Source organism: Rhinatrema bivittatum, chromosome 2, assembly GCF_901001135.1.
Source record: "Rhinatrema bivittatum chromosome 2, aRhiBiv1.1, whole genome shotgun sequence".
NCBI classification, from domain to species: domain Eukaryota; kingdom Metazoa; phylum Chordata; class Amphibia; order Gymnophiona; family Rhinatrematidae; genus Rhinatrema; species Rhinatrema bivittatum.
This window is the reverse complement of record NC_042616.1, coordinates 60,334,976-60,348,762: the sequence shown is the minus strand read 5'-3', so window position 1 is coordinate 60,348,762 and position 13,787 is coordinate 60,334,976. Positions and strand designations below refer to the sequence as shown.

The window sequence follows — 13,787 nt, the reverse complement described above, 5'->3', positions numbered from 1 at the left end:
GTAAACCTTCCACATGAAAAAACTATGCTTCTAAATGGAAGAGATTCCACTTTGTGGTGCTCAGCAAGGGATTATAAATCCTTTCACTTGCCCCGTAACTTCTCTTTTAGATTACTTATACCATCTTTCAGAATCTGATCTTCAGACTTCATCCGTAAGAGTACATTTAAGTGCAATATCTGCTTACCATAACAAGATAGCAGATGCACCTATATCTACACAACCTCTCATAAGTAGATTTATGAGAGGTTTAACTCACCTCAAACCACCAATTCGAAAACCCGTCCCAAGCTGGGACCTGAATTTGGTACTTGCAAGACTCATGCGTTCTCCTTTCGAACCCATCGACTCATGTAATCTTAAATTTCTCACATGGAAGACTATCTTCCTCATAGCTATTACCTCAGCTAGAAGGGTTAGTGAGTTACAAGCACTTGTCACATACGAACCTTATACAAAATTCCTACATGACAGAGTGGTTCTCCGTACACATCCTAAATTCCTTCCCAAGGTGGTTACGGAATTCCACTTGAACCAATCCATAAACTTACCCACATTCTTTCCAAGGCCTCATTCCCATCCAGGAGAAACAGCCTTACATACCCTGGACTGTAAACGTACACTCGCTTTCTACTTAAACCGTACTTCAGTCCATAGGAAATCCACTCAACTTTTTGTTTCTTATGATCCAAACAAACCGGGTAAAGCAGTGGGTAAACATACCCTATCCAATTGGATAGCGAATTGCATAGAGTTCTGCTATGAACAAGCAGGCCTTCCTCTTCAAGGGCGAGTAAAGGCACATTCAGTAAGAGCAATGTCAACTTCAGTAGCACATTTTCGTTCAGTGCCAATACTAGACATATGCAGAGCAGCAACATGGACCTCTCTTCACACTTTTGCAGCTCACTATTGCTTAGACAAGGAAGGAAGACATGATTCAGCCTACGGACAATCTGTCTTAAAGAACTTGTTTCCTGTTTAATCCCAACTCCTTCTACATCCAATGTTCTGGAATCCTCGGCTGACTCATTCAACAACAATACTTCCATATTGCCTCAATACAACATGACTCAGCCTCTAGCTTGCTATTCACCCATATGTGAGGACTAGCATCCTGCTTGTCCTGGGATAAAGCAAAATTGCTTACCTTGTAATAGGTGTTATCCCAGGACAGCAGGATGTAGTCCTCACAGAACCCACCCGCCACCCCGCGGAGTTGGGTCTCATACCTTTATTATTTTATTTTTTGCTATCGCTCCATGCTATATAACAGACTGAAGAGAGACACCTGTGGCAGAGAATATCATAGCATGCTGAGCATGCTCAGTGGCCTCACAGGGCCAGTCAAAAGTTTCTAGAAACTTTGACAGAAAGCTTTCCCGCCCTGGGCTCCGTTCGGTGACGTCACCCATATGTGAGGACTACATCCTGCTGTCCTGGGATAACACCTATTACAAGGTAAGCAATTTTGCTTTCTTCTACAGGAAAATATCACATTGATATCCTCAGTGGAAAGAAATAAAATGGAAGACTTCATGGAACATGTTGAGTATGTTTATTCATATGGCATAAACGGTATATCTAACACTCTTGGCATGTGTCCATACAAGACAAGCTCACTGGACTGTACAATTACAGTGGACTCAGGATCTTCAAAGCAGCATCCAAATCACCCAGCACCTCAAGGATTCTCTGACTTGGTGATTGATTCAGTCAAATCTGGCAAGATGTATCTTCTTCCAAATTCTTCCAACCACAGATGCATCCAACCTGGGCTAAGGGAGCCTATGTATTCACATCCAGGGCCTTTGTTCTGCTCAGGAAATTAATTTCTTAGAGCAAAAGGCAATACTGTAGGCTCTAAAGTATTTCAGAGATCAATTGACCAATAAAATAGGTCTTTTCCGACACACAGTTGGGTAGCAGTGTTCTATGTGAACATGCAGGTAGGCACAGGATTGTCAGGAAGCTGTCCTGATGTGGGTCTGGGCCACTTATCTGTCAGGCAAGAAGAATGTCCTAGCAGACAGATTGAGCTGGATCCTCACAAATGGTTTTTGGGCAAGAGTAGCATTCTGCATGCGGGGAACATCCATGATAGACCTTTTGCATCTCTTCTCAGCAGAAAAGGCATATAATACAATTTTAAAAGATTTCTAAAATCCTTCAGACTTCTAGAAAGGAATCTAGCAAGAGACATTGTGGTTGCAAATGGAGGCGTTTTGCCATCTGATGTGAGGGCTAAGCCTTTGATTCCTTTTCTTGTCTCGTACAAAAACTGAATACTTTGTACATCTTTCTGAGTCTGGCCTAAAAGCCAACATTGTTAGTGCATTTGATGCTTATCAGCATGTGGAGGGAAACCTCATTTTTGCAAGGCTTATTAGTTGTTGAAGGCTGCTTTATTTTGAACCCTTCTGCAGCTGATGAAAATTACTTTACAACTCCAGACTCTTGTGAGCTCAAGTACCTGACTTTGAAGGTAGCCTTTTTTTTTAGGTGGTGGTCACTTTAGCTTACAGAATCGGTGAATTCCAGGATCTAGTGATTCATCTACCTTATACCAGATTTCATCATAATAGGATGGTACTGTGCACACACTCTTAAGTTCCTGCCTAAAGTGATGATGTAGCCTATGAAAAATTGTTAGCAGAATGATTGACCAGAAGGAAATACATCTCTATAAAGGTGAAAAGATTCTTCATTCTCTGGATTGCAAGAGAGCTGTCATCTTCTTCCTTGAATGGACTCAAGTCTATAGAAGGCCCAACCAGTGTTTAGTTTCATTTGACCCAAATAGATTTGAGAGTGCTGTGACAAAGAACACCATTTCTAATTGGGTAGCAGATTGCATCTTCTCCTCATGCCCAGGCAGGCATGAACTTAAAAGGGCATGTCAAGGCCCATAATGATATCTATTACCCATCTAAAGTCTACTTCCACTGAGATTTGTAAGACTGTGGCTTGGAGTTTAATCCACATATTCACATCATTACTGTCTAGTCATAGTTACAGTTTGGAATGTCCATTTTCTGGTCCTTTTTTGGGGGAGAAGGAGGGGTAGACCCCAATACCAGGGTCCATTTTATAATTTCTGATTGTCTTCCATGTTTCAAAAAAATGACAAAATTAGAAAAAAAGGTTTCCCCAACAAGCATTCCCCACTTTTTGATAGCTCATGTTGTAATTCCGTTTGTTAAAGAGTCCTCACCTGGTGAGTCCTGTGAGTGACGCAGCACATTGCTTGTCTTGAAAGAAAGCAAAATTTCTTGCCTGTAAGTTATCTGAAAAGAACAGTTCATCAGTTCCACAGGACACCCCCAGCTCTCCTTTTGGCATTGTTCTGCCCTCGCCCCAGTCATAAAACATACACAGATCCAAGCAAAGCTACAGGACCACAATGATCTACATGAAAGCTCTAGAAATATCTGCCTGATGCTATCCATATGTGTGACTGTGTCCTCAGAGAACCCCTGCTATAGGTAATTAACTTTGCTTTCCCTGCCAATTCCGATGTGAACAGCCTCTCACTTTTTTGCCCCTCCTTTTCTCCTGCCTTGTTCCTCCTTTCTTTTCTCTTTCTTTCACTTTGGTCACCCTGTTGTTGACCTTGGATTGTTTCCATTTGTGTTCTACCTCCTGCTTTTGTGGTGTTGCTCCTTTTGGCAAGCAAAGTTTGAATTGTCCTTATTTCTGACTTGTAAATTCAGAACATTCATAGGTAGTAATGCCCAGCCTGCATCAACTTCATGAATTTAAAATTAAAATTCTGTAACTCCCTTTGTAATGCCCTTGACCCCCATGTTTGGAAAAGTGTTGAGAATTACACCACACAGAAAGCAAAGTTGCTTACGTATGACAGGTATTCTCCATTGACTGCAGGACAAACAGCCACACGTCTGGGTGATGCCATCCGATGGTGCTGAGTCAAATACTGCTCTCGCCTAGCTCCGAAACGGGCCAATTCAATAAAATGCGTGGGAGAGCCAGCGCTCAGAGGCGAGCGCCTGCTCTCCCAACGAGCGCCCAGGCCACTCTCCTGGGCGAGCGATTCAGTATGCAAATGAGGGCCTGCGCTAATAAGGAGGCGCTAGGGACACTAGCACATCCCTAGCGCCTCCTTATTGGCAGAAGCAGCGGCTGTCAGCGGGTTTGACAGCCAACGCTTAATTTTTCTGGCTTCGGTTGCCGAACCCGCTGACAGCCACGGGTTTGGAAAATGGATGCCAGCAAAATTGAACGTCCATTTTCCAACCCGCGGGCAGATTTTATTTTTCTAATTTTTTTAAATTTTTGGGGCCTCCGACTTAATATCGCTATGATATTACGTCGGAGGGTGTACAGAAAAGCAGTTTTTTTCTGCTTTTCTGTACACTTTCCCGGTGCTGGCCGAAATTAATGCCTGCCTTTGGGCAGGCGTTAATTTCTGAGAATAAAATGTGCGGCTTGGCTGCACATTTTACTTTCTGTATCGAGCGGGACTAATAGGCTCATCAATATGCATTTGCATGTTGAGCGCGCTATTAGTTTCGGGGGGGGGGGGGGGGGGAAGGGGAGTGGGGTTGGATGCGCATTTTCCACGCGCTATTACCCCTTACTGTAATAATAGTGCGTGGAAACCACGCGTCCAAATAGGGGCCTCTTTGTTACTAGAACTTTTCCTGAGTATACATTGTCCTCCCTATGCTTTCGCTACAACGTGCCCTGTCTCAGTTGAATACCTAGCTAATTTCAACTTACAAGTGAGGAAGCTGAGTGTGTGTGGCTGTTTAATCTTGCTGTCTACAGAGATCACGTATTTGAGGACTCCGTAGCTAAGGGTTGTAGGTAAACATTTTAAGTCATGTTTGTTCTGCATCCTGTTTTACTCTTAATTTTTCAGGAAGAAGGTTTTTTGTGGGGGTTTAATTTTTTTTTTTTTAGTTTAAAACATTTCTCAGTACCGCTTGTCCAAAGCAACTGTCAGTGTTCTGCTTCTTTATCTAAACAGTAATGCTTGGTAAATATATGTAACGTGGACCATGTTGCTGCTTTACAGGCATCCTGTATACATGCGGAATTAGTGAATACTGTTGAGGCGGCCACTGGCTGTATTTCATGGTCTTTGACTGATTGTGGGAGCTTTTTTCATGCCTTTATAACAATGAGATATGCTCTGTGTTAGCCATCTTATTAGTTTGGGATTGGATTTTTTTTTTGTGTTTGGTTTTTTTTTAACTGATCTTTCTTTCTTACTGATATCATATGACAAGAATAATTGTGTTTATTTTCGGTAGTGTTTTGTTCTTTCCAAGTAGAATAATAGTGCTTGTTTGCAGTCCAGTGTGTGTGTGCAGAGCTTGTTCTTTTGGTTTAAAATGTGGTTTTGAAACAAGCTGGCAGTGTTATGGTTTGGTTAATATGGAATTGTGATACCACTTTTAAGTTGAAATCTTGGGTGTGTTCTAAATACTACTTTTGTCCTTGAATATTTGAATATAAGATGAGTAGTCATCTAAGGCTTGTAGTTCATGTACTCTCCTAGCTGAAGTTACTTCATTTAAAAATTGTACTATCCAGATAAATTTTATGTCTCTAGTGAACTGTTCAAATGGAGGTTGCAGTTACTCCCAAAGTACTGTGTTCAAATCCCATTGTGGTGTTGGTGATTTAATGCAGGCTTTAGGTTATATAAGCCTTTAATGAATCTTGCTACTGTTTGGTTTGCAAAACTGTTTTTTTCATTGTAAGTTGGTGTGATATGCAGATACTGCATTCAAATGCATTCTTACTAAATTTGTTTATCTTGTTTGTAATTCTAAGTCTTGTATCAAAGGACATTGTGGCAATGGACAGTGATGGATTACCTTTTAAAGAGGAAATAGGTGAAAACCTCTCTGAATTAAAGCCTAATAGCTTGTTTGCGACTCTCCATATCTTTAAAAGAAATTTCTAATTTTAAAATTTGAATTAAGATAGAAGTTAGGTTTCAATAACTGGTTTTGTCTTTTCCAAAAAAAAAAAAAGAACATGCCTTGTGAAGAAATTTCAACACAGGAAAAAGGTAAAAGCACTTTTAAGTTACGTAAAGAATGTTACCATAAGATGACGATAAGAGTTCGCGATCTATTTTTCAAGATGCCTAAAACCAGATCATGATACAAAAATCGTGGCCTCTACAGACTTATGTCTCCGCAAGCCCGCTCGTATCTCATATTGATTTAAAACTCAAATATGAATTGTTAAATCGACTGAAAAAAAATTAAAATAAAAAAACAGAAAGGTTGCTCTTCTCTGGAAAGTTTGACTTGCAAAAAGTATCACAGAAAGTAGGATAAAGTATAAGCAATGTCAAGTTAAGTGTAAAACATTGATAAGAAGGCAAAGAGAGAGAATTTGAAATGAAGTTGGCCGTAGAGGCAAAAACTCATAATAAAAATTTTTTTAAATATGTCTGAAGCAAGAAACTTGTGAGGGAGTCGGTTGGACCATTAGATGACCGAGGGGTTAAAGGAGCTCATAGGGAAGATAAGGCCATTGCAGAAAGACTAAATGAATTCTTTGCTTCCATGTTTACTAATGAGGATGTTGGAGAGATACCAGTACTGGAGATGGTTTTCAAGGGTGATGAGTCAGGCGAACTGAACCAAATCACTGTGAACGTGGAAGATGTAGTAGGCCAATTGACAAACTAAAGAGTAGCAAATCATCTGGACCGGATGGTACGCATCCTAGGGTACTGAAGGAACTAAAAAATGAAATTTCTGATCTATTAGTTAAAATTTGTAACCTATCATTAAAATCATCCATTTTACCTGAAGACCGGAGTGTGGCCAATGTAACCCCAATATTTAAAAAGGGGTCCGGGGCGATCCAGGAAACTATAGTCCAGTGAGCCTGACTTCAGTGCTGGGAAAAATAGTGGAAACTATTCTAAAGATCAAAATCGTAGAGAATATAGAAAGACATGGTTTAATGGAACAGACAACATGGATTTACCCAAGGAAAGTCTTGCCTTGAAGGGTTAATAAACATGTGGATAAAGTTAAACCAGTAGTTATAGTGTATTTGGATTTTCAAAAGGCATTTGACAAAGTCCCTCATGAGAGGCTTCTAAGAAAACTAAAAAGTCATGGAATAGGGGGCGATGTCCTTTTGTGGATTACAAACTGATTAAAAGACAGGAAACAGAGTAGGCTTAAATGATCAATTTTCTCAGTGGAAAAGGGTAAACAGTGGAGTGCCTCAGGGATCTGTTCTTGGACTGGTGCTTTTCAATATATTTATAAATGACATGGAAAGGAATACAACAAGTGAGGTTATCCCTAGCACCCAAGCTCAAGCCAAAGCAGATGAGTTAGCTCTCTTCTTCCAAAACAAAACCATTAAACTCCTCACACTTCTGCCCTCCAGCACTACATCTCCGAACAGAGCATATCACCTCCAAAACAAGGGCATCATTCTCGAATCATTTGAACCCAATACAGCCTCTGAGATCCAATCGCTACTAAAGAAAATGAAACCTTCCTCCCATCCCTTCGACCGAATTCCCACCAGACTTCTCCTACTAATACCAGACCCAATCTCCAACACACTGGCTGACATCATTAACTGTTCACTATCTCAGGGAATCTTTCCAGACGACCTTACATTGGCCTCCCTCAAATCTCTCCTAAAGAAACCAAATCTGGATCCTAAAGATCCAAACAACTTCCGTCCGATCTCCAACCTTCCTTTTATAGCCAAGATCATGGAGAAACTGGTTAATGCACAATTATCCGATTACATCGAAGAGCATAAAATTCTGTTCCCTACCCAATACAGGTTCCGTAAAGCATTAAGCACAGAATCCCTACTCATATCCCTGACAGACTACCTCATCATGGGCCTGGATAAAGGCCAATCCTTCTTACTGATTCTCCTTGACCTCTCGGCAGCATTTGACACCGTTAACCATTCCATCCTCCTAAACCAGCTGGCGGACATCGGAATAACAGGAACGGCACTTGCATAGTTCAAAACATTCCTGTGTAACAGAGGCTACAAGGTTAGAATTCACAATAAAGAATCCCCCGTTACAATTCCGCCCTAGGAGTTCCCCAGGGTTCTTCCCTATCCCCCACGCTCTTTAACATTTACCTTCTTCCACTGTGCCAGCTGTTAACCAATCTGAATCTAAAACACTTCATATACGCCGACAATGTCCAGATCCTGATCCCACTTAAAGAAACCATCACTAAAACACTTGAATATTGCGAAAATTGCCTTCGAGAAATCAACTGCCTCCTCACTAGCCTTAACCTGATACTAAACTCATCTAAGAGTGAACTCCTTCTTATCTCTCCGGAAAATAACAATATCACATCGAATCCACCAGCCAACCTACTCATCACCCAAGCAAGAGACTTAGGAGTAATGATCGACAATCGTCTGAATTTAAAATCATTCATCAACCGCACAACTAAAGACTGCTTCCATAAACTACAGGTACTGAAAAGAGTAAAACCTCTCCTTCACTTTCAAGACTTCCGAACGGTTCTTCAAGCAATAATCTTCTCTAAGATAGATTATTGCAACTCTATTTTACTAGGTTTCCCTTCATCCTCCACCAAACCGCTTCAGATGATCCAGAACGCTGCTGCCAGAATATCAAGGGCAGGTGAAAATGATTCATTTCATATTCAATAATATCCAGAAGTTAGAAGAATTTGCACAACATTTATCTTGGACCAACAAATACCATTCAAGCAAACAACAACAGATATGAAAGATTATACAAATCATGTGAAAAGATCTTTAATTGATTGCTTTGTTATAGCGTCAAGGGCATCATCTATAGCCATATCTACTAGAAGATTGGCATGAGTCAAGGCACAGGACTCTGAAAAGACATACTTGAAAAGCTAGTTGACACACCACGTACAAATGAAAACCTATTTGAAGACATGGACTAAAAGACCAGAATATAGCTCTTCAATCCTTGTCTTCATAGCATATGAACCACTCCTCACAAAAACTATACACCAACACTACTACAAAAAAAGTATTACTATATGCAAAGAAGACATTATAATCCATATTCTTATGCTAATACAGCAGTAGCTTTAACAGCCACCATCTAGGCCGAGAAATAGCGCAACAAAGGCAGCCTCAACAGCCTACACTCCAGACAAATGATTTCTGAAAATCATGTTCAGAGAGTATTTTCTGAACTTCAAGAAAACACCACCACTCAGTCCACCAATGTATGTACAATATTCTTTAAAACAATTAAAGATTCTCAAAGTGGAATTAGAATTCTTGATACAAATCCGAGCAATAGTGCCCATTCCTCATATGCAAAAAGGGGAGTGTTTCTATTCTCAAAGAAAACTGGGAGAATTTCACTGAATTTTAGACCTTAGAGAATTTAATTTTTTCCTTAAAAAAAAAAAAAAAAAAAAAAAAAAAAAACCAAAACAATTCAAGATGATTTCATTAGGTACAGTATTTCCCCTTTTACAGAAACAAGCTTGGTTAACATCCATAGAAATCAAACACCTACATACACATAAATTAATCAATGCGAAAATATCTCAGAAAATATCTGAGATTCATGATACAGGACATTTCCAATACAGATTGCAGCCATTTGGGTTAGCAACAGCCCCAAAAGTTTCACCAAACGTCTAGCTGTAGTGGCACCCCATATGAGGAAAAACAATTTGCTTATCTATCCATACTTAGATGACTGGCTAATATTGTGCACAGTGCACACTGTGTGAAAATCAATGCAAGATAAGAAGCAAATAGTACAAACAATGAATCAGCTAGGATTGTTTGTATTGATAAATTTCAGAAAATCCAGTCTAACTCTTGACTCAAGAATTGAAATTCATAGGTGAACAGCTAGACATGAAGAAAGGAAAAGTTTATCTACCAACACAGTGATCAAACTTAAAAGCAATGTACAGTTTCTAAGCAGAATAAAATGAGTAACTGCAAGAAATCTATTATGATTATTAGATTATATGGCATCTACAGTGCATGCCTCTTCCCTTGCACGTCTCAACATGCATCATGCACAGTGACACTTAAAGGAAAACTGGTCTCATCTTAAACAATTGCTGGGACACAAAATTCCAATCACAAAGAACCTAGTATCTTCCCTGAGTTTGTGGAGAAACCTACTCCCTGGATAGAGTATTAATATGCCACACATTCAGGTGATAACAGATGCATCGCTGCATGGCTGGGGAATGTATCTTTACCATATTTGCCCACAGGAACGGTGAAATACTGAGGATACCAGGTGTCATATCAATATGCTGGAACTGAAAGCAATATATAAAGACCTACAGGTTTTCAAACCCGGGATATCAAGCAAGGCAGTCCAAATCCAAATGGACAGTCAAGTGGCCATGTTTTATGTAAAAAGACAAGGGGGGCACAGTTTCCTTCTCATTATGCAGAGAAGTAATAACTGTATGAAACTGGGACGTCAGCAGGAACATCCACATCTCTGCAACTCATCTTCCAGAAAAGAACAATCTGTTAGCAGAAACATTAAGCTGTCCGCTGCAACCACACAAGTGGTCTCAATAGAAGGAAGCTTCAGCATATGAGGAACAGAAATTATAGATTCTTTTCACTTCTCAGTACAACCAGAGAGTAGCACAGTACTGCTCCAAAGGACCACCACAACAAGTCATAGTGACAGACCATTCACCATCCCTTGCAGCAGGAGACTAATGTATATGTTCTCACTGTTTCCATCAATCCCGAAAACAAGCTTCAAACTAAGAAGGGACAAGGGAACTATGATTCTCATGGCCTTCATGATTTCCAGAGCTAAATAGGTTAGCAGTAACGCCACCAGTTCATTTTTCAGTATTTCCAGATCTTGTGGCTCAGCAACAAGGATCCCTTTTACATCCCAGTCTGCTATCCCTAGCTTTAACAGCATGGAAATTGAAGGGCAAATAATATGTAATTTGCAACTTCCACAAGAAGTACAGTAATTCAGATTGAACTGATTTACTGCTGTCATTATTGAATAGGGCTTATTTAATCAGAATGATGGTCCTCCCACACATTTTATATCTTTTTCAGCATTTGCCCTGTAACTGTAATGTTCCACAACAGGCCTTCCAGGAATTGAAAGGAGTGATCTCGTCCTTTCTTTGGAGCAGGATAGTCCTTCATATTAAATTGTCTACCATGTGCTTTTCAAAAGATTGTGGAGGCTTAGATGTCTTTGATTTCTATTTGTATTACCTTTCATCTCGCCTATTGGGAGTTGGGGTTGTTTGAAAGTAACTTTCCACCTATTTGGTTAGATTTAGAAGAGTTTCTAAACTCCTGAAGGCATCATAAGCAAAGTTGTCTAAACTTGACAACTTTGCTTATGATGCCTTCAGGATCTCCTATTCTAGCAAAAAATTGGAAGGTGTAACCCAGTTCTATCATATACCTTAAAAGCGGTGATCTGAGAGAGAGTGTGAGTAACTCAGCTGTTTGTGATGTGAATAGGGCACGTGGCAGTGAAGGTATGGGGAGGACTGCACATGCTCAGGAAAGTTCTTGTAACTGCCTGAGCCGTAAGAGAGGAGTACCCAACTTGGCACCCTTGGATGACATCACCCAGATGTGTGACTCTGTTGTCCGGCTTGTCCTCAGAGAATATTTTTGTTTTCTTTTTCTCTGTGGTGGTGTTTGATGATATAACTCATGTGGACCAATTACATACCAATGTTTGCTACCTAATTTGTGGCCCTTCCAAATATGGCTGCTTTCAGAGACTTAAGGAACTTGCAGAGTATCTTCTCAAGGACTTTTGAAATATAGTAGCTTAATTAGTACAAATGTAAATTGATAGAAAGGGTCTATTATTCCTTGTTTTGTGCACTTTTGAGAAACTGCACACTCTGACTGGCATTACCTTTTTAAAATCTGGGTTCTCCATTATACCAACAGCTGGGGGTGAGAGGAAGAGAGAGAGAGAGCAGGAGCTACTCAGGGTACCCAAAAATAATAGAAGATGCAGAGGATAGAAATGCACACAATGAGCTGTTGCAAGGGATTGTTTTCCCAGCTGCTCAGTGGAGGCCTATTGGATAGAGCAGCAGGCTGAGAACCAGGGACACCAGGGTGAAAATCCTGCTGCTCCTTGTGACTTTGGGCAAGTCTCAGGTGCAAAGTCAGATTGTAAGCCCCTTGGTGCAGGGAACTATCTACTTTCTCTGAAATGTAACTTGGCTTGAGCATGGGTTGAAAAAGGTGAGTAGTTAAATCCAGATCCAGACTTAATAGGCTTGCATTAACAAACGTCCCAGAGTACTTGGAGCATTAAACACTTGGGGCTGCATTTAAGGATCTAGCAGAAATAGGGCAAATAAGTCCAAAAAACTTGCAAGTCATTTGGCTTGCATGAGTTTGAAACTGCACATCTTTTGTTCAAGATTTTAATTTTCTGCCATTTCTTGAAGGGAAAAAATTACACAGAAAAATTTATGCAAGCAAAAAGTGCTGTAGGATTTGTGTGCGATCATTCAATTTAGCCCTTTGAGAGTTTCCCTAATCTTTGCTTAGTTAAGTTAGTGTTTCTTTTGTCCCTTTTTTTCTTTACCAGCTCCTCAAGGTGTCCTAATGGAGAATTTTGTTCCAATCGGCGGTTCCAGAGGAAACAGCACGCGGATGTGGAAGTGATCCTGACCGAGCAGAAGGGTTGGGGGTTGCGAGCTGCTAAGGACCTACCACCGTAAGGAATTTTAACCTAGCTGTGTAATTTTTATTGTTACTTAACTATATATTTGCTGTAAAATCTTAGCAGAACCTGCTTTTGAAGAAAGCAAAGTAGTATTCAACTTTTTAGTTTCCCCAAGTAAAAAAAAAATATATATATTTTACCCATGCACTGCGCCAGACACATTAAAATTAGCAGTTTTTACATGAGATGCCTCATGTGATGCTGTTCTGTGTGTGCTCAGACAGAAGCAGAGCACTAAAACTGAGCACTTCCTTTGCAGATTAGCCACTCCTGAAGCTGGGCATCTATGCCCTCTGTGCTGCAGGGAAATAGCATGGATGGCATGGAAGCAATGTGTATCAATGAGCACCCAAACTGCAACTCCCTTCCTGCTTGGACGTCCAATTTAAGGACTGGCTTTGGTTTGTTTGTCTGGTGCCCAGCATACATGTGGGACTTCTGCTGTAGCAGCCGATAGTGCTTGGTATTCCTATCTGTACTGAACCCTACAGCAGGGATGAACAAACCTTTTGGTCCAAGGACCACATAAAGAGAGAGAGACTATCTACAATGCCCTCATAGTAGGGAAGTATTTATATCTCTATAGGAGGGCCACCTAATAGGTTGGTGGAGGTTTAGGGGCCAGTTTTGTATGTGGAGGGAGACGTACGAACAGCAAGGTACACCTTGGTGAACATTTGACGACATTTGGAGTGAGGAAAGTTTCACAAAGATGAAATTTCTACAGTGTTCTCTCACCCTAGCTTGATGGACTCTAACAGGATACCAGTGTACTGTGCTGTTCGTATCTCTCACGCTACATGCGAAACTGGCCTCTAAACCACCACCACCATCTCACCTTGACCTATTAGGTGGCCCTCCTATAGAGATATAACTAGGTACACACAGTGAGGCTCTCCCCAGAGGCTCTGTCTCTCTCTCTCCAAGCCCAGAAATGGCCAAAATGCAATTCCAAAATTTATCGCGAATTGCGTTATGGCCATTTCAAGCATATTGCACAGCTTAATGCCAGGGAAAAAAATGTAGTTATTTCCGGTATTAAAACCGTATGATAGCA

The 13,787-nt window shown here is 40.5% G+C and overlaps 1 protein-coding gene across 6 annotated transcripts in view; it reads left to right on the top strand.

Annotated features, from left to right (window-relative positions):
* Positions 1–13,787, top strand: part of SETD2 (SET domain containing 2, histone lysine methyltransferase) — a 384,325-nt gene that overhangs the window by 119,680 nt on the left and 250,858 nt on the right. For all 6 annotated transcript variants that reach the window (XM_029588239.1, XM_029588242.1, XM_029588241.1 and 3 more), the window contains one exon: positions 12,593–12,721. In XM_029588239.1, coding sequence (XP_029444099.1) covers positions 12,593–12,721 — 129 coding nt within the window. The remainder of the gene's footprint in view (positions 1–12,592; positions 12,722–13,787) is intronic.